Here is a 20,809-nt window from a genome sequence, read left to right on the forward strand (position 1 = left end):
TCTCAAGCAAGGGACAACTTCTAGTGCTATGGCTTTTTCACACTGGGTCACAAGGAAATTTCCTTATCTCTGACAAAAAACAATTGTAAAAGACCAGTGCTTTCACAGGACCTTCCTACATAAATCTCAGTGGAGTTCCACTGGAAACAAAGCTTCTTGCATTGAAAGTCCACCTTATCATCATCATCACAAACAGCATCAACACCCTCCAGGGATTTCCAAGAACTAAATAAGCTTTCAAATCCTTTCCAGCTCCAAACCATAAATTTATGGAATGGAAGCATGCATCATCTCTCTTTTGCCAAAAATGTACGATAAAGCTATGTGTGGCAGACACTCCCTTTTTAGGAAAAAGGGACAAAACACATGTAAGTTTTCCAATGATTACTTGAGTTTGTTTTTCTTTAGAGGCTTTACTTACATTATCAATAAAAGCAATTACAGTTAGTCATATAGCATATGTGGCACTAGAAGACACAAAATATGGTCTAAGGCTTTTTAATGTTAACAGCCTGGATTTCCCATTCAGCTACCAAAACTGAATTTATAAAATTGTGAGTTAAACAATATAAGCTGTAGAAATGTATTTTTATGCATATTTGAATTGTTACAAAATTGTTTAAAGTGTTTTCACTCCAGTAAAACCCAGCACATTGAAAATAACTTTTTTCCCTTAATTTTCCCACCGGGACATTAATGTCATCACCTAAAAGCTACATACCTGCTAAAGAAACAACTACTCTGCAGGGATACCTACACTGAAGATTCCTTAAGAAGCAATAGGAAGAAACCAGTAGTTTAACTTCCAAATTTAATTTCTGTCCTTTCTAAGCCTTTTGCACACTGTATTTTCAAAAGATTTGAAACAATTTCTCCTCTGTCTGATTTACCTTACTTGGGCAAGAGATATCGGCTTCTTTTGCCACTACACTGCAACTTTTGGCAAAACTATTACATTACACTGATTTTAACTGTTGAATAGTCCAGTGAAACCAGCATGTCCTACAGTTCTTCCACTTCAAAACAAACCTTATAATACTTATTCCTACTAAAAAAAAAAGGAAGTAAAACACTCTTTGTAACATGATTTTATAATGTGTTGGTTCCCATAACACTCATCATTAGAAGATTATGAAAGAGTAAGGTATCTTATGACTCAGTCACGTGAAGTATCTAAGTCATGGAAGTTTAAATGGCCAAGATCTCCTGTGATAGCTGTGAATTAGCACCTCAGGGAACCTGAGGATGATAGGGTACACATCTACCTTAGAACACGCAAGTTACTTAGTAATTATCCAAATTCAGTAGCAATGAATTCTTACAAGTGCCAGGTTTTTCATTCAGTCCAGTTTCATACATTGAAGAGGAGAGTGCAAGTAAGATTTGGTGATGCAATGCAAGCCCTCTCTAGGGGCCCAGTGGTCCACTCTGCAACTCTTCCAGTAACACCAGGCAGTGGGAGACTGCCTTGTACATATCTTGGGCTATCAGAAACATACTGCAGAGTAAAACTGAAACTCACACAAATTTGCTGCCCAGATTTCTACTCACATCATGACTTTAGCAGGAAATCTAAGCTTACTTTTAGAACTTTTCAGGTTCTACGGGAGAGTAATATGGGAGAGTAAATAATAGTTTTTGTCAACTTCCACAATTTTTCATCAACCACATTTTCATCTATCAGACTTTTTGGCATATCATGCTATAACAGCATTTGAAAAGATTTGGTAGTTAAATACTTTCAGAATACTGTCAGCTTTCTATGAAAATACATGGGAAAAATGGTATAATATTGAAGGAGAAGCCTAAGACTTGGGATACCAATGCTTTATGCTACTGTCTATTCCTGTTTGATAAATCAAAAAACAAGGAAAGTAATTCCCCACATACCATAGGTGTTTTTGAGATTTAATACCTTAAGATTACAAAAAAACCCAGAACAGCATCTAGTTAGGTACTAAAATATATATGCTGGTAAAATAAACGCCTAAGGGAGCAATTAGAGTGCTTAAAGGTAGAGACAGTGCCATTTTAGACACCCTCGGGTGGGCACCCCAGTCACCTGGATGGTGATGGCAGAAATGACAGAACGAACCTAAGACAGACACATACTCTTCTGAGACAGCAGCTGGACAGCACACAGGTTGCTCTACATTACTGAAAATGGCACAGGTCTGTGTTTGGGCAATAAATCTCACTGTTAAATTAGTTCAGCAAGTATGCATTCATTCTGTGAAGAAAGTAAAATTAAAGTGACTTTTTATAAACAAAATAAAATATTAAAAGAGGCTTTTACGTAAGTATTCCCAGTCTTTCTTTTTATCAGAATTGCAAACATACAATTTGTGAAACAAAAGATGTGGACTGATGACACCAGTTTTTCCATTCCTCAGTTGTTATAGTTAGGAGGTATATTTTTACTCACAGCTGGTGCTGCTTTGTTCTTTCAGTATTAATAGCTAATGGATCTCTTTGGTACTATATACCAGGTTCTGTTATTTTTTTCTTTCTTATTCCACTTTCTAAAACATGGCACAAAGTATAGGAAAGTGTTGTAAAAAGCTTAAATTCCATTGTAATTTTGAAGAGGTCAAACATTAGTTCTGCTAATATATAAAAAATTAGGAAAGAGATCTTGGACCCCTTTTCTTTTTGTCTACTTTACTTTGGAATAAAACCCCCACCAAACCCCACAGCAGTCTGGTCCACTTCTTTTTCTCACCTGCTGGTGATGACACAGATGACAAAAAGCTGAAAAACACGTGTGTGCAACGTGCATCAGAAATTAATCTTTTTCCTGACCTTGCCATAGCCATACTACTTAACCTCTGCAAATCTCTCTTTTGAGAACAGTCAGTTTTGATAGCTACAGCAATTTTTGGAAGGGTTTTTTTCTAGAACACAAAAAAAGCTTTTGCAACTCCCTTAGCAACACTTGTTCAAATTTCTAGAAGAGGTGGCAAAGATAATATGATGACACATTTCACCCTGGTTCAGCAAAAAAACTATTTGAAGGTTGTATCCTCAATAATGGTATCCACAATGGGAACATCTACAAGTTTTTTAATATATGTGAAAAATTCTGATTCTCTTAAAATTACAGTGTGAAAAAATAAGTAAAATATGTAATAATTACAACACAGGCATCCTAACTCCTGATGGTATCATACCAAGCCTCTCCGGAAACATAATCTTTTTTTGTCTTCATTTTTGCGTAAACATTGTTTCCAAAATACACAGTATTGTTTCCCTTTTTATTAGGGAAAAGCTCGGTAAATTGACAAAATTGTTCTGCTGTCTCATTTCCTTCTAGGAACCAGTCCTTTTAAATCCTGTTTCCTTTTCAATTAATTAATGTGACACCTACAGAACTAAATGGCAAGAGAACTAACACTAAATCAAAAGCTAGGGACACTATTATGTCATTTTCACACATGAATTCTGTAACGTTAGAAGACAAAGTGAAGGTGAGTTAGGCCTGACAAATGATTTGGATGCAGGGAGAGTCATTTCATCAATATTTGAGAGGCTGGGAAAGAAAAAAAAATGTTTTCTCTGTGTATGCATGTACACACATAGAATGAATGAAAGGAATAGGAACAGGAATAGGAGAAGTGTTCATGAGAAGCTAATTTTATTTGAGGCTAGCATGTATGTTCATCAGGTGAGGGCACTCTGCCTCCTACTGAGAAATGAAATGTTAATTTTATGAGTAACAGTTAAATGTTCAAGTAGACAATTAAGTACCTTACCAAGGACATTATGGGATACCAAACACTTTATATGTAAGTGTTTATATATATGTAAGATTATATGTTCTCTCATACTTCATATTTAGTGTTCCTCTAAGTAAAATACGCGGTTCTCTTTAGTTACTCAGTTATAAAAAGTACTTTAAAGGCAAGGGGATATTTTTGATAAAGCTCATCTTAAACTTTTCATTAAACTACCAAATTTAAATTTTACCTTTTTGTGCACTCTGACATTTTTGTCTGGCATTTTCATTAATTTTGCAACATACATAGCTGAAATGTTAACTGATCAATACTTTGTCTTTCTCATGTAGCACTAGAGCAAAGCTCCCTAAGGACCACAGAGCAGTACAGAAATTAAATGTGTATCAAATGTTAATGTTAAACACAGCAGTACTTACTGTATAATGACTGAAATGGTTAAAAGGATTCCAAATGGACAGATGGTAGCACAAATTATCTACAATCACATTTCAAGATTAAAGTTTGTACTATAAAATAATTCATTGACTCACACTGAAGAGTGTCCTTTCACTGATAGCCCCATTGTCCAATTATTTTTCAGCTCATTACAATGAGAAATGCTAGTACTGGAAAAAAAGAATACACACCTTTTTTGCCTCATGTTGCACCCACTGACATCTAAAAGAACACAAATGTCTGGTCAAGAAGCTGATGGAAATTAGGCTAAACTTAGCAGACATTTCAGTGCCCACAGTGGATTAATCTGAGGAAAAAACATCCACTTTTGCATACTCTACTAAAGTTCTTTCTCCTGAAATGTACCATATTAATTACCAAATAATAATAAAAAAAATTAACTGCTAAATATTGCAAAGGTCTGTTTTAAACAGAAAAAAATAAGTGATTTTATGGCAGATGTTCTCTACATATTCCATTTTTCCCCATTGTATTTAGGCCTTAGGAAGCATAAACATAAGTACATAACACATTCTTGATCAGCCTCTAGACATGTGATATAATAAAGCTGTTCTGGAATTGGAATATTAACTTAATATTGTTGTTATGTACTTCCTGTATTTAACAGGAAATACAAAAAAAGCAGGAGAGAATATAGAATTTTCTAATTGCTCTATGACAAAGTTATATGCTAGGCAGATCAATGGTTCGTGAGCTACTTATTATCTTTATTATCTTTAAGTATTTTTAGGTATCTGAAAAATAACAGCTATTGATACATCACAGTTGTATCAGCATGAAAATACATATCTATATTGGTAGGAATTTTTCTTCCGCTGTGAACTACCAAAGCGTACAAAAAATAAGTGGGAGTGAAAACTCTCAGTTATTCAGACAAAATCCCCAGTGAAGATGATGAGCTTATGAAGTTTAATAGAAACAAGTAAAATATTGTTTAGTTGAGGAAATGCATAATCTAGAACCTTGAAAACTTAATTTGAAGTTTCTGTATCTCTATGAACAGCACAAGCAACACTGGTCATTGAGATGATGGCTTCAGACAGATTTTAGAAAGAATCATCCTAAAACTTAATACAGCATTTCCATGCCTAAAATGTTCCAAATAATGTAAAAGTTTGAGACAGCTAAGCTAAGGAGTAAAAATAATCAGCAAGCCCCATCAATGAACACTGTTAACCTTGGTGACTAACAAAGGCAAATGATTTTAATAAGAACCACAGTGAAGAGTGCACAAGGCATATAAAGCAGGTAACTGTAACTTATTATAGTTACCATATTAATCAAGGTTTTCAGTAGGTTTTCAAGGGTAGTTCTCCTTTCCTGATCTATCTTAGTAATTACATTTTTGAAAACTGAGCTATTCTGCCAGAAGTTCTTCACCTGTGGTCCTGCATATCCCTATCAGAAGGAAAAGCCCCATGGTAAAAAAGTATCCATAATTGTAATGCCGAAAATGTGGGGCATTGGGAGATACAAAAAATCTACCCTTACATATGCAATTTAGGTGAAATAACTCTAACTGTGTATCAGGATGCACCCATTGCAGTGTATTTTCAAATCCAACCGGATAGAAGAAATGGTTAATTTAAAACTCTACTTCTCATATGCTGTTTATTAGTCTGCCTAAAGAGCTGAAGACCTCCAGAACAGACTGCTTCTCATCTCCTTTCTGGAACTGACGTTTCACTGTGACATTTCCTAGCCTCTAGAAAACAACTTCAAGAGGATATGTAATTTGTATAACAGTGAACAGAAAATGTAACATATATGTACATTTATTTTGTACACTGTATTAAATTCAAATGTAGCCTTAGTGCAAGTATAATTCACCATAACACAAACAAGTGGATCGCTCTCAAGATGTCAACAGCCTATGAAAGTCCAGAAAACATCTAAACCCAAAGCTTATAATCATGATAAAAATTCACAAATATTTGACTTGGCCAGCAAAAACTTCTTTTGCCTGACAGAGGAATGACTTGATACTTGCAGAGAATACCAACAGGCAGAAAAGCAGAGGATGCATTTTGGATGCATTTTGGATGCAGAACAGGAATAAATATCTACAATCACAGCACTGATGTAAACATAAAAATCTACTGCAACACTTACACAGCAAAACAAATGCTGTAAGAAAACCAAGAAAATCAGACTTTTGAAATATGTCTCTCTATATAGATAGGAATGAAAAGTATGAATATATCTATAAAATATAATCAGAAACATATTTCTACTGCAATATGCACTGTAACTATAATAATAACATATACTGATTATTGACGTCCCTACTCAAATTCTGTTTTACGTACCACTACTACTACTACTTATTATGATACTGATTTTTTTCTATGACCAGAAACAATTACAGTTTAACAGCAAAACCACTTCTTCCACGGCCACAGCAGTGTGCTGTGGGCAAAAAAATATTAATCTGCCCAACGAATAGGATGTCTTTCCATTTTCCTTTCTTCCACTGGCAACAGTTGAGTGTTCCATATCCTTATTAAAATCTGACTTAGAGTGATGAATACTTACTAACTGAAGCAGTAATAGCAATATGAACATTTGTGTTTTATGTTGAAACCTGCATTTTCCTTTGAAGTGTTGATAACTTTTAACTGGAATGATAGATTGCCTTCCCACAGCAAAACAGTAGCAAGCATATTCAATCTTTGCACAGAGTGCCATTACTACAGGCATCAGTAAAAGTACAACCCCCTGGCTCTCTGAATAGCATATGTACCTCCTGCATTCCCAATGAACATGGCAATCAAGGACCAACAGCATTCTGCCATCCTTGACAGGCACAGGAGGGTTTAACAAGCAACACAGTTCAAATGGGGCTATGTTAGAAGAAACTTTCTGCAAAACAGCATGACTTAGTGACACACCCAACTACCCCATTTTACTGCACAGGCATCTCCAATGTCTGGTTTGATTTCTCCAAATTTGAGGCACCTGACCCTCAAGCACCCAAGTAAAAAGTACTGTCACCAGACAATGCGTGAATTCAAAGTTATACCACAACTTCCCTGTTCATAATCGTGGTGGAGAGGCTCCAAATCTGAGTATTTCAGCCAATTTAATAAACGTATAAATTCCAGAAAGTATGTCCACGCATACATTTCTACTCTCATATGAAAAAATAATGGTCTTGTTTGTAGAACTTATGGTTTTAAAAATAAAAAGGTACTTATCTGGGTAACACAATGCAATCTTACAATTGTGCTTGGAATTTTTAAAATTTAACATAAAAATAAATGAAGATCATGTTCATGAAGAAAGAGGCCATCTTGTTTAAATAGGTAAGAAAAAATTCACTGAAACCATTCACTAAAAACTATGACCAGAGCTTGCTGCCTAAAAGGTACTAGTTTTTCTGCATTTATGGTTTTAAGGTTGGGTTTGTTTTATTTTTGTAGATGTTTTTAATCTAGTAACACCACCTGTGAATAATTAATAATCAAAAATACTTTAAGAGTCAGTATTCAATATGCAAGGGAACCAAACCAAATTTAATGGAAATAATTTTTGCATTATCTATATGCTATTTCATTTATATATCATATTATTTCATTAAGGGAGAAGCTTAAAATATATTATCCATAGTTCACTGACTCTGGTTTGATTTGGATTACCTGCTTGTAATCCAATCTTGCTTACATAATCTATTACATTTTAACTATAAATATACAATTATAATGTTTAAAAGAACACTCTTACTTGTGTGACATTTTAAACTCAATTACTTTTTTTTAGAACCAAATAAACGTGACTTATGGTATCATCATAATGCAAATTTTTAAGTAAATTAAAAAAAACCCACCAATCTACACAGTATTGTCTCTCAGTCTAGAACATAAACACATTGGGATGATTAAAAATAATACAAAGACCATACCAAAAAAGCAGCTAGACTTCTTGGTGGAGAATCCCAGTCAAAACAACTGCTAATATAGCAGACAGCAGTAACGACCGCCATGACACAATGCTTCATCCGGATGAAGTTCCTTAACAGTAGCTGTTAAAAGGATGAAAGATTGAAAATATTTCAAAACCTCAAAAAGTTTCTGGAGAAGCTCATGCTAACAATACTGCCATTCTCAATTTGGGTGAAGGCTTAGAAAATACTAAGCTCTCTAGCTCACAAATTGAGCAAGTTAGTTTAAAATCTGTGACTTGGAAGAGAGAGAATTTGCTAATTGTATCAATTGGTATTTGTTGAATTTAATTCTAGATGGTACAAAAATTGTTCAACATTAAAAAGCCACTTACAAAATTTCACAAATTATTTTGTTAATTAGATTTCAGTTTCATTAGGCCTTTCTTAACAAATGTTGGACTTTTTTAATAAAAAAGATGCTGCAAGACGCTAAACTGAAACCATGCAACTCTACTGGTCTAATATAATTAAGATATCTGCACCATTTAATATTTTTTACAAATTTTTCTGCTGTGATGTATTTTGAAAGCATTGTTTTAAGTATTTACCAAAGTAATCTACATACTTTCAAAGTACATAAATGTAAGACATAAAAACTCTACATTTTGATTCAGGAAAATGCACTTTAATCTTCTAAAATGGCAAAACACTTCACCACAAAAAGTGAACAAATCAGTGAATGATTTGTGTACTGAGTCGCATAGCAAATGGTCACTCCTCCTGCCATCTCCAAAAGTCACAATGCCACTTTCATTTATGAAAGTGGGAAGAAGAATGAATCTTGAGTAAAAGGCTTTTTTGCTTCTTAGCTGGAATAGTAGTGCAAAATGCAGCTTTAGTAACTGCATTACTTAAAATTGAAAATAAAGAAATATTTTGCCTCTTGAATTTTTTTTTATGAACTATACCATAAACTGATATAAAATTCATCCAGCAGGTAATTTAAACCATACTTGAGTCTACAAGCTTTCAGAAACAAAGAAAACATTTCTGAGATCTTTGACTTTTCTCTGAAAACAACAAAAATCTTGTTCCCATAGTCCAACAAGTTTTCTTCATGTAAGATACAACATTTGTGGGACACGAAAAACTGAGTCCAAAGTAGTTTGAGTGCAGAAAAATATGTGCGTTTAAATAATTTTTTACCAAAACATTGAAACTGTGTGCAGCAAAAATATACAGAGAAAAAAGAGTCGAGTTGTATTCCTAGGATTCCAAAGAGTTTTAGTCTGCTTTCACCTTTGATTCAAGCCTTACTCAAGTAACTTCTTTGAAATTTGGCTAAAAGAATGCTGGCTCTCTACCCTGAAACAAATGGAGAACTTTTGTGTCGAAGTTAACAGCAAAAATTTATGCAAGACTTATTTTACATGCACCTGTGCAATAATCTGATACGTGTGAAACCTGATGGTTTCAACTGTGCTCTTATTCATGTATTTCATGGAAATTAGGCAGCAATTTATAGAGGAGACACATTAAACCCATGTATTTTGTTTCTGACTTTTCAACCTATCATATTCTCTGTAAACATATAATGAAAATGTTATTCTTTACTCTCAGCAGTATGACACCAGATATTTGAATGTGCACACTTGATATTAAGGATTTTAGAAAGGATTAGTGTTTCCTTACTCTTTACCTGTTTAGACAGTCTGTCTTCCTCTTCAATGTACTTCTGTTCTTTGGGCATTAAGGTTCGTATGCTGGCTTTCACCTATGCATTAAAACGCGTGTCAGTATTTCAAGTTTACTTGCTCCTCACTAATAACACAGGCTTCAATTCGCAAAATTTACCAAGTTTCAAAGTCATGGCTGCCAAGCTCGGGACACATAAGCATACACAGAGACAAGAGCTGCTGTTCAGTACATTAGCAGCAATAGCAGCAGCAGCAACAAAAAGAGTGGGTGTGCCAAGCAGTGGCAGAAGAGTATTCTGTAGTATACATCAAGGCTTAGAGAAAATGAGGAATGACAGAAATTCTCTACAAATCAGGAACAAAAGCTTTCATGAAACTGAACTCTTTAGCAGTACAAAAAAACCTAAAGTTAAGACTTACAGCATTAAAAATCACATCTATTTCAAGATAGATGACCCCCTTTGTTGGCCCTGTCAGCTGCTTGTTTTTCAAGACGTAGGCTTTCTGTTCACCATTTTGAATCTGCAGGAAAAGGACATGACAGCCGTCTGTCTTGCGGTCTCCGCTGAATACACCCCCCCGGTGACCCCTGACCCCCAGCTGCTGAAACTGACAGAGAACCCAAAACAACTGTGGCAAGTCTGACAAGTACCTGTTCATTACCAGGACCGAGTCTGTCAGGAAAAATTAACTATCATGGGATTCAACATGGCCGTGAATAGAGTATGTTAAAATTTTAGTGTTATTACAGACCTTGGTTGAGAAATGACAGACTCAGAGCTGCAAATTTTTTTATTTTTTTTTTCCCTCTTTCCCCCCTTTCATTTTCAGAAAAAATTCAGAGCAGTATGTCAGGTGAATGAGGCTTACAGACAGCAATGGTATAGCAACTTTGCCTAGAAAGTCAGCACTTCGATCGCGGTCCTCGTCGTAAACTGTCACTTCAAGCACTGAGTGGATGTCCTTTATATTGCTACAAAGAGAGAAGTACACACAGAAGAAAGAAGTCACACCAACGGGTACCAAGGACAAAACTGTCAAAGGTTAGCGCAGATATCCATCTGTTTTTTTCAAGCCATGGAGGAGAACTGAGCTCAAGTAAATGAGACATCTCTGAATATAACCAAAATGCTTTCTAAGGGCGGCAATGGTTACTCTCTCTTTTTCTCTCTGCAAGGCTCTTTATAACAAAAATACTTTCTAAGGGCTGCAGATATCACTCCTCTCTCTGCAAAGTTTTTCCAGCAGAAGTTTTCTGAAGGATGTTGCTTTAAACCGGGGCTTTGCACTGCATGACCTGCAAGGAGCAGCACTGGGTGCTCTACACTGGGTACAGCCACCAGCAGAAGGACAGAGAGCTTTTAAAAGCTACTCTTAAACACTGCTACCCTTGTGGCAATTCTTTCTGCAAATACAGTGAAACCTGTAGGTTACGAACTGGAAATAATTACAAGCTACAAGAGCATATCCTTGCACTAAGAACAAGTTCTTTGTTTCTGAAATCCTCAGTTAATTACAAATATACAACAAATTACATCAAATAAAGAACAAACAATATGGAACAATGCATCTCTCAGGTACAACTGAGGAAAAAAGACTACAAGCTATTAAACACCCCATTGCCGTGCACAGGAAATGTCACTGTACATTGTAAACTTTTGGGTGAAAAATTCATATTCCTTATTTGAATAAAAAAAAAATTATTTTACAGAACTCATGTTTGACTGAATGGCTGTTCCAGGAAATACAAATTCAAACAAAGCAGCTGAACTTCAACAAAATATACTCCTTCAGATGAGGGATTGCTAGCCCAAAAATTAATTAAGAAGTCCAAGGATGCAAATGTACATAGAAGCAAGGCCTGGAAAGCCTTTAGAGGTTTTCTATTCGATTTCTGATTAGGCTTTTGTCCTCTACAAGTCCAGGCAATTCCTTGTTCAGAGAACACTGTTGAGAAGTACAGGATGATTAGTTGTTGGCTCCATTGGTAAATAATTAAAAATATATCAATGAACAATTAAGCATGGTTTTGCAGATACAGAAATGAGAACTACTGTAATAAGCCATTGAAAAGTACAACTGTAAGATTTTTTTTCTTTCATTCTGAATTAATTTCTGAGAGCTCACTGCAGGTTGAGAAAACCTGTAGATGCTACATGTATGAATGACAAATCTAGAGGGGAAAACAAAAATTAAAATCACACTGAGTTTTGAGATTAAGGGTAAAATACAGCATTTTCATGTATGATAAAGTGAAGTAAGTGTACACAAAACTAAAGCTTCTGCTGTTTTTGCAGAGGATTGTTACTGATTTCCACAGTAGTGAGACCTGCAATGATCAGTTTTTTCTCCTCATTGGTGTCACATTACAGTAAGATAGAGAGAAGGGAGGAAAAAAAGGCGACTGAGCAAGGCAAACAACAAGGACATTTTGTCTCTGGAAGACTGTTTTTCTATTTTCTCACAGCCTTTAACAGCATTCAAAATAAGACAAGGATAAAAGAACCAATCACATCACTTCCCATTAAATTGTTTTAGAGTGCATTTTACCCTATAGCTGGATTGTACAAGTATTACACTAGATGGTATTGTGAGAATTGCAGCTGGTAAATGGAAACAAGAAGTGGAAAGTATTCCATCATAATTCAGAGAAATATAAATGCATGTAAAATTTCTAACTTTATGTAGTTATCTAATTTTTTTTTTTACAGTTAACAACTACATTTTAATGAAGGTTATATTCACAGTTCCTTTTTTTTCCCCTACTCAAAACTTCAGGGGCTGGATTTGACCCTTGAAACGCTTGCTTGACCTAACAGGAGTCTGGTGTGCACAGCATCACTCATACCTGATTTCCACGAAACAGACCTGACATTTTTACATTCAAAATTATATAAATTCTCTAATTTTTTATATCTTCAATCCTCAAAACGTACTGGAGTTTAGTTAGGCAGTTATCAGTATGTCATCACCATTCTTCTTTAGAACTACCAGTAAGCATTTTTACTTGCTCTGCAACACCCTCACCTCTAAAAAACTACCCAAAACCACTGCCCATCCATTCCCCCCACCTAAATCCAAACACCTACAATGTGAAGATTTTGTTCCATTCTGGATTGAGGTTCTTGTAGACTGTATGTGTCAGCAGTCTGTCATTGTTCAATTCAACTACACAAAACGGGTCACTTTTACCTGTAAGAGAAAATTGTGAACAAATTTCATGAACTAAGAAAACACATGATGAGCAAGCAGTAAATAAAAACAAGTTTGGGGGGCTGTTTCTCATTTTCTGAGCTTCACTGTAATGGATGGTTTGGTCTGCACTATATTCAAGATATCCATAACACACTACTCATCTCCATAATCTATTAACATTCTTTGCTAAAAGAACAATTTTTCTGCCTTAAAAAAAAGGGGGGGGGGAGGGGGGCAAAAAAAATCACCATACAGACTCTTCCGATGAAACACAGCATGTTCCTAAAAATTGCCAAGCACCCTTGAGAGACAGCTAAGAGAACTTTACTTCAATGGTACCAATTCTCCATCGACTTTAAAGATAACATAATGGGAGTGTTTTGATATACAGATAATTATTCTGCATTATTTGTAAAAACTTAGCAACTACAAAAATTATCCAAAGACTATTGTTCTGTATTATGTTTCACACTGAACAAATTCTCTCCCCAGAATCAAAGAATCTTAAAGACAGCCTCATATAAAAGCCTAACAGATGGCAAAGTGGGCAAGTATAAGTAAAGAATGAGATGGTATGGGCTGGAATGATGGGGTGTAGTCTCAGCACAGCAGAAAGGCAAACATGGTTGATATTTTATTATATATTAAAGCACAAAAAAGTAGTTTTGGGTATGTTTACAAGGAGGGCCCTCAGCATGAAAACCACCAGAAGAAAAAGTATGAAGCTGCTGTTTTGAAAAATGCATTATGTAGATAATTGTGTGCAAGCAGGATAATGGAAATGGAGGTCTATGTTTTTTCCTTTAAAGAAAATCAAGTGTGTGTGTGTGTTTGTGTCCTTAAATATTAAATAGACAGATTACAGCAAAAGACTGCACACAAGCTTAGATATTAAGGAAAGTGCAAGAAAAATGATTACAACTGCAAGTTTAGGGGTAGAACATGAAACTGACACTAACCCTTTTATGGTTTGATTTTGGAAAGGTGTCATGGTTTAAGCCCACCAAGAAATAAGCTGCTCTCCTCTTCCCCAGCCTCTCTTTCAGGTGAGAGAAACTAAAGGCAGTAATTATGGGATGACATAACAACTTATAGGAAACAGTATTGAGATAAGAAAGCAAACAGTAACAGTGTAGAAGAGAGGGTGATTACGTGCAAAACGCTCACTGAGTCTGACACACCACCTCCACAGATAGTGCCACCTAACCTCTCCTTCCACCACGTTTTTTCCCACAAGCCTGAGACAATAAAAAATAACAGCACACAAACTTTCCACACCTACACTTTTTCTCCCCAAGACCAAGACAATGCAAAAAACTACAATGTTAGACAAGTTCTCCAGTTGGGACCAGCACCATCCCACCATTCCTCTCACCACACACTCCCCCAGAAAGGAAGTGCACTGCCCCCATCTTCCCTACCCGAAGCCATGACCTCTTCATCTGGGAAGTGAGACTCCCTGATCAGTGATGATTTGAGTGTACAGAATAACAGCCTAGAGGTGGTCCCAGGCTCTGCCCTCACATGTCCCTGACTAAACTATGACAAAAAGGATAAGAAGAAAAGCAGACACCTGAATCTGATGCTTAAGAGCAGCTTGGCTGTCTGAAAAAGGAGTGCTCTGAAGTGGGAGAAAGAAAAAGGTGGCAGAATTGGTATCTTCAGCGTTTCAGGGCAATCCTGAAATTTTCTAGAAGGTTAAGGAGGGGTAGCAAGGTAGACCTAAGGAACAGCTATGATGGAAAGAACACTAATGAAAACATGAGGGGCATGGTGGGGACACCTCTTTCAATAAAGAGACAATAAAGGGAAGAAATCACATTGTGAACTAAATTATTTAACTCATAGCTCAAATTATGTCAGTAATGGCAACTGCTATAAACGCTGTCCAAAACAGAGACATGATATCCTGCCTTTATATTTTTATATTTTTTTCTCCAGTAGATGAAGGGAGTAACCTTTGCCTTTGGCAGAGTACAAGTGTACACATTATTTTCATGTAAGTAGAAAGCTGAACAACAAATTGCTGCTTCCTGGACCCAGGGGAACTTTGTCTGATGTAAATGAACAATTGAGTTGCATAGTACCTCTTGGGTTGCTCTTCGCTCCAGAGTTTTCTTTGGGCAGTAAACTGTAAATCTTGAATGTTGGCATTGGCCTTCCACAATTACATCTAGCATACTAGGCAACTGTATTTCTCAATGTCTTCAATAACTCTGTATTATTTTTCATGCATTATTAGAAACCATAAACTAAGTAGCTACAGTAGCTACATTAGTGGGGCTACATAAATGATATTAGGGAAGCACATAATTTGTTCCATACCTTATACAAATGACAATGAAATCTATAGTTTGACAAAGCTGTCCAGGGACCACATCTCCCAAACTGCAGTATTGATTTTGATTACACCAAGGGCTGATGTGCACATTATTAACTTAAATGATAAAGAATAATTGTTTTAAACATATTGTGAATTACAGTTAATTGATGTTTACCTTCTCTAGAAAATCATATACTGCTGAATGTTTCCCATTATCTTGAAAAATTATACAATTCATTAGTTAGCAGAAATGGATGTACCACACATCTCAAGGTTCTACTTCACAAGGCTAGAAGATGATAGGAAATCTAAACCATTTATATTATTTGAGTTCTTTAGCTTTCAGTATTTGTAAAAGAAACACCCAGAAGATAGCTGAAGAAACAAGGCAGCACTGGCACAACAGGTGGACTACTATATCTCATTATTTGAAGTATTATCAATCATTTTTGCATATGGTGGTACAACGTGAGTTGAGCTTATTAAACATATACAGACACAGTAAATTACAGTGCAGCATATACAGGCCATCTTCTGTAAACAAAGAGGGGGTATTTACTACATTTATTTCTTTGCTGTTCCCCTTGGCATACACTTTTTCAATGATTCCTCTTGCAGATTCACGTGGATATAAATCATAATATGTAACACTAATTACAGAGCTCCTCAATCAAACTGAAGACAAATTGTTTTTAGAAATTAAAAAATCCCTCACTTACAGTCAACATTCCACACCTCCTCCCTCCTCTCATTTGAAAATGCTACAAGAACCAATTTGAATAGAGGCAATATCATGACATGGTTCAAGAGAAGGTTCAAATACCATGGCTGACAAAGAGAAGTTACCCAGCCTTGAACATCTCTGCGAAGGAATGTTGGTTTTATCAGATTTACTGGGTTACAATGTTCCCATATGCACCTTCACCATTGCCTATGGGCACCTCTTCCATATGCTGAAACAAAGCTGGCCTCTGAAAGGCACCACTCATTGCTGACAAGCTCAACATAAGGTATGGCAATCATTAAGATAGTAATCCAAATAAGTGAACGTGATCCAGAAAGACAAAGACAGAACAATGCGCGAACACTTGGTGAAACTTGTATCTATCTGCCACATTTTCATTATTAGAAAGATTAAATGCTATCCTAATTCCCACTGACAGCCTTGGCAATCTGCTGCTTTTCAAGAGTGTTCAAAATTATGGGATCATTCCCAATGAAAGCCTTAACAGAGCACTAAAAGAGTAAATAATATCCTTAGACTTCTTGGTCTCTAGAAGGATCCAAAAGATGCAACAATGCTATGTTATTCAAAATCAGTACCTTAAGCACAACATTCTCTAACAAAGGCAGCATCAAAGTCAGCTAATGTGATTAGCTATTTTAAACAAGAGATACAGAAATGGTTTTCCTCATTTTTTGGGAAAAGAACCATGCACGTTCAGAAGAGTATGTAATCTCCCCCTGGCCTTTCTAAAAGTACACTAAAAAACCTCTGATTAGTCTTGTGCTGTCTACACTCAGTTATATCATTTCATATTATATTGTCATGGCAACAATACCTTTCACCACAAACTAAATCACAACTGCTGTATACAATTGTATATAACCTGTCATACATCAAGAAATTCTACCAAACTCTCTGTATCTACTGAAGATATTCCAACTAGCAATCCCTGCTCTGTGCTTTTTGTAGGCTACTCCAGCCACTGTTCCAGTGACTTTAGAGATGTATTCATCAGGCAGACATCCACAACAAACTTCTCAATACAATCCTCAACATGTACAAGTGCTGTACAAGAATAAGATGACTGCCACGAGCCTAAGGCACACATTAAAAGCATGCTCCCAGCAGCACTAACACCAACACTGAAAATTTTGAGTATCCCATGATCACAGCAGAGCTAACTGCTATCACACCTTACCACTGATTGCAGGAATTAATGATAAAAGTAGGTAGTGAAAAAAACAAAGTACACCTTCCAACTTACTGAAGTAAGTCAGGCCTTCAGAAAACCTCAGTACAAAGTTATGTATCATTTATCCCTTCTTCTGCTGTAATGTCTCATCCTTTTTGGTCTCTACTTTGGTACAGTCCTAAGGACTCCTGAAATTATAGAAATAAAACTGCAAATTTACATAATATGCATAATTTTAAGGAAAAGCAACTTCTCTTTTGACAGATCTCCCTCACCCATTTTCCCCCTTTACCCATTACAAAACTAGACTATCTGAGAATGAACTCTAGGAGTTCTCTTTGTCATGTATGCCACCACTGAAAAAAACCTGAAGAGTTATCTTTTGAAACTCTGAATTCTATTTCTGTTTTTATCTTTGAAGGTTTTGAATTTTAGGCCACATGTTGCATCTAATTTGACAAATATCCTTGTTTGTGCTATGCTGTCTTAGACAGTGGAAGACCAGAGCACAAGCTGAGATTACCTTACTTAGATCTAAGAAGACTATTTTATTTCAGTCAGGACTGTGTCCCTCACATCAAGCACACATTAATTTAAATTAGTCTTTTACTTGTCACCTTATTCTTCAGAACTACTGTATGTCCCTGGATGAACTGTACACACATAATCTGAAATCAGCCCCAGGTCTCCAAAAGAGGTAGCAATGAGGAACTAGAGATGTGTTGCTTGTTGTTTTCTTCAAAATTCAAAGTCCCTCAGAGCCCAGAAAGTTCTTCACAAACAAATCAAAGTCAGATGGTATCTCAGATTCATTATCTGTTTTGGTTGGTCACCTAAACATTTTTCTCCTGCAAGAAAATATAAAACGCACTTTTTTCATGATGGAAAAGAGACATAAATAGTGATTGATAGAAGGAACTTTTAACTGCTCCTCAAAACATTTAGAAAATCAAAACAACAAAGCCTCAATCTCCACACAGTTTCAGCTTCTGGATTTTCTTCTCAAGTAGCCACAGCAGCACACAGCCTGTGTTTTTTCAGTGGAAAAGTTTGGGAAAGGCCCTTACCATCAGTTCAAAAACCGCAGGACTTCCATCTGACTCTCTATGCTGGTACTCAGAAGCAAGCACCAAACATACTAGATGACTTGTGAAACCTTGAATCACGATGGTCATGGGCTGGTGGGTTGGTCACACACCACTGCAGCCACCTTCCAGGCTGGAAGCAAGCTGAGCTCAAATTTAGGGGGCAGCGAGAACAATGAACCATTGGGTATCATCTCAAATTCAACTACAAAATTACTACTTTTTCACAACTTTTTCAGATGGTAAAGACATGTGACAAATTCAGATGCAAGGATCTTTTTTTTGCCTAATCATGAACTTCACCTGGGTGTTAGAGCTGTCAAACTGGAATATGATATAATTTATATTTCTGGACAATTTATAAAGGCCTCCCTTCAGTGGTCCCCAAGGTGAAAAACATCCAATATAAATTTTTGACTCTTGGCAAACTGTTTTCCAGCAAAAATTAATTTTGGAACACAGCAGATCTTTCAAACAGAGACTTCAATTGAGTATAACTGCAGTTTTGCACTCCCTAACTCTACTTGTATACAAAGCAGACTTTCCTTTGATGAAAAGCTGTCAAAACTTAAATTTGAACAACTTTCTTGACATGTTTTATACAAGTTCAACAGTGACTTTTTTATTATAAAACTCTCTTAAATACATGCATTTGTCTCCAGAAGACTATATGTCATTGCTTACTATCCAGTTAATATTGTAAAAGAGTTTTAGTAAAATAAAACATGGAAACATCAATATTTCATGCAGTAGGATAATTCTCTGCTTTAAAAAGGAAGAAAACACTTGTGTACAGTAATAAATATCATGCTTCTCTATCATCAATCACTGAAATTCCAGCCTGTCTCCAGTCACTGTAGAAGGGCTCTTACTCTCTTATTAAGGCTGCCATGGTCTCTTCCTAAGAATTGCCATTGATATAATTGCTCTTCAGAGTATATGCAAGCCAGAGAGCACATGGCAGATCTACCTGTCCTCCAAAAAACCTATTGCACTTCTGAAGTATTAACTCATGACGTTCAGCACAAAGCATTGGGCTAGATACCCATTAGTACTTCAGAGATACTTCTACCATGGCTATGGAAAACATGCATGGTTTCAGTATAACTCCAGAGAAATAAATAATTTCATAACTTTTCCATTTCACAGTCCATTAAGTTACAAAAACTGATAAAAAGTCAATTTCAGCATTAGCTAGACCATGAACCAATTTTTATAAAATCACTACCCTTTTTCCAAACTAAATACTGTATGATTTTTTGCATTACTGACATTACATTACCAAACTGAACTAAAAATGCTTTAGACAGTTTAAAAACTTAACAAGGAATTTCAATTTAATTTCTACATTTAAAACTCAGGTTCTCAAACCAAAACTTCATGAAGTTCTACCAACTTTAACATGGCTATAAAAGCTAAAATATTGTTTGAATATTTCATAGGCTATTATGATTACCTCCTACCTCTGGCCATGCCTATCCATTACGGATCTAAGTCCCCACAGCAAAAAAGGCCTTTATTTTTTTAGAAGGCAAGACAGCCAGTTCATGACTCTGGGGGGCAGTGCCACTCATGCAGACACTAATGTCACTAATGTTGTTCCAAGCTCCCTGCCAGCCAGCTGCTTGCAGCAGAACAGTCAGCCTGACCTTTGGCCAGGAGGAGGAATGGCTCAATAGCATGAGAAGCTGCCTTATCTAATGGATTAAGTACAGAACCCAAGTGAAATGCCACCTTTGACAAGGACTTGCTCTGTTGGCCTTAGCTGAGTCAGTTAACCTTTCTTAGTTTTCCATCTTAAAAATGGGAATTATAATTCTACTCTATCTGTGATGATGCAAACATGTTGCAACAGACTGATACCATGAATGCTTGAGGTATCTTACAAAGGCAACTCAGTGTAGTACCATAATCAAGTTAAACTCATCTCCGCAGAATACTTTAAAAAAAAAAAGAATAAAAAAAAAATCACAAGCCATCCTTTCATTGTATGCATAATTAGAAATGTTATGGTTATCAAAAATTATCTTTTAAGAAAATATATTTTAAAAGTATCTTATAAATCCTGTTTTTTCCATTACTGTGCTAGAACTGGTACTTAAAACTCTGTACCTTTGCTGTATGTAACACTGGACCAAAGTCTTCAGGTGACCTATATGATAAGATGTGATGAAATATTTTGTCTGCCACAGAATTCTGCACATCTACTAGATTTTTGTACTTTGTGGAGATAGTTCAAGTGTATATTGAAATCTGTTTGCACTAATTGACAGAGCAAATTACTTTTGGAACCGTATTTCCAAAGGGCCTCTGAATTTATTCCTTCAATTTTACACGCGTGGGCTTCCATACCTTTGTGAATTTAATGTTTGTGCTCATCACTCTGACATTTCCTAGCATTTGAAGAACCATTTCAAAGACTATTTTTGCACATGTGATGTCAGAACAGTTTAGCAGCACAGATTTTAGAAAAGACATTTACATCCAGCACAACTAGCCATCTTGGTGTCTTCA

The 20,809-nt window shown here is 36.0% G+C and overlaps 1 protein-coding gene across 2 annotated transcripts in view; it reads right to left on the reverse strand.

Annotated features, from left to right (window-relative positions):
• The window catches only part of MCTP1 (multiple C2 and transmembrane domain containing 1), a 216,889-nt gene that overhangs the window by 92,533 nt on the left and 103,547 nt on the right, over positions 1-20,809 (reverse strand). For both annotated transcript variants that reach the window (XM_086869020.1, XM_086869019.1), the window contains 5 exons: positions 12,863-12,965; positions 10,644-10,746; positions 10,194-10,295; positions 9,776-9,850; positions 8,095-8,214 (listed from right to left, as the gene is read on the reverse strand). In XM_086869020.1, the coding sequence (XP_086725146.1) occupies positions 8,095-8,214; positions 9,776-9,850; positions 10,194-10,295; positions 10,644-10,746; positions 12,863-12,965 (503 nt within the window). The remainder of the gene's footprint in view (positions 1-8,094; positions 8,215-9,775; positions 9,851-10,193; positions 10,296-10,643; positions 10,747-12,862; positions 12,966-20,809) is intronic.

The sequence above is a fragment of the Cyanistes caeruleus genome, chromosome Z, assembly GCF_971803275.1.
Source record: "Cyanistes caeruleus chromosome Z, bCyaCae1.hap1.1, whole genome shotgun sequence".
Lineage (NCBI taxonomy): Eukaryota > Metazoa > Chordata > Aves > Passeriformes > Paridae > Cyanistes > Cyanistes caeruleus.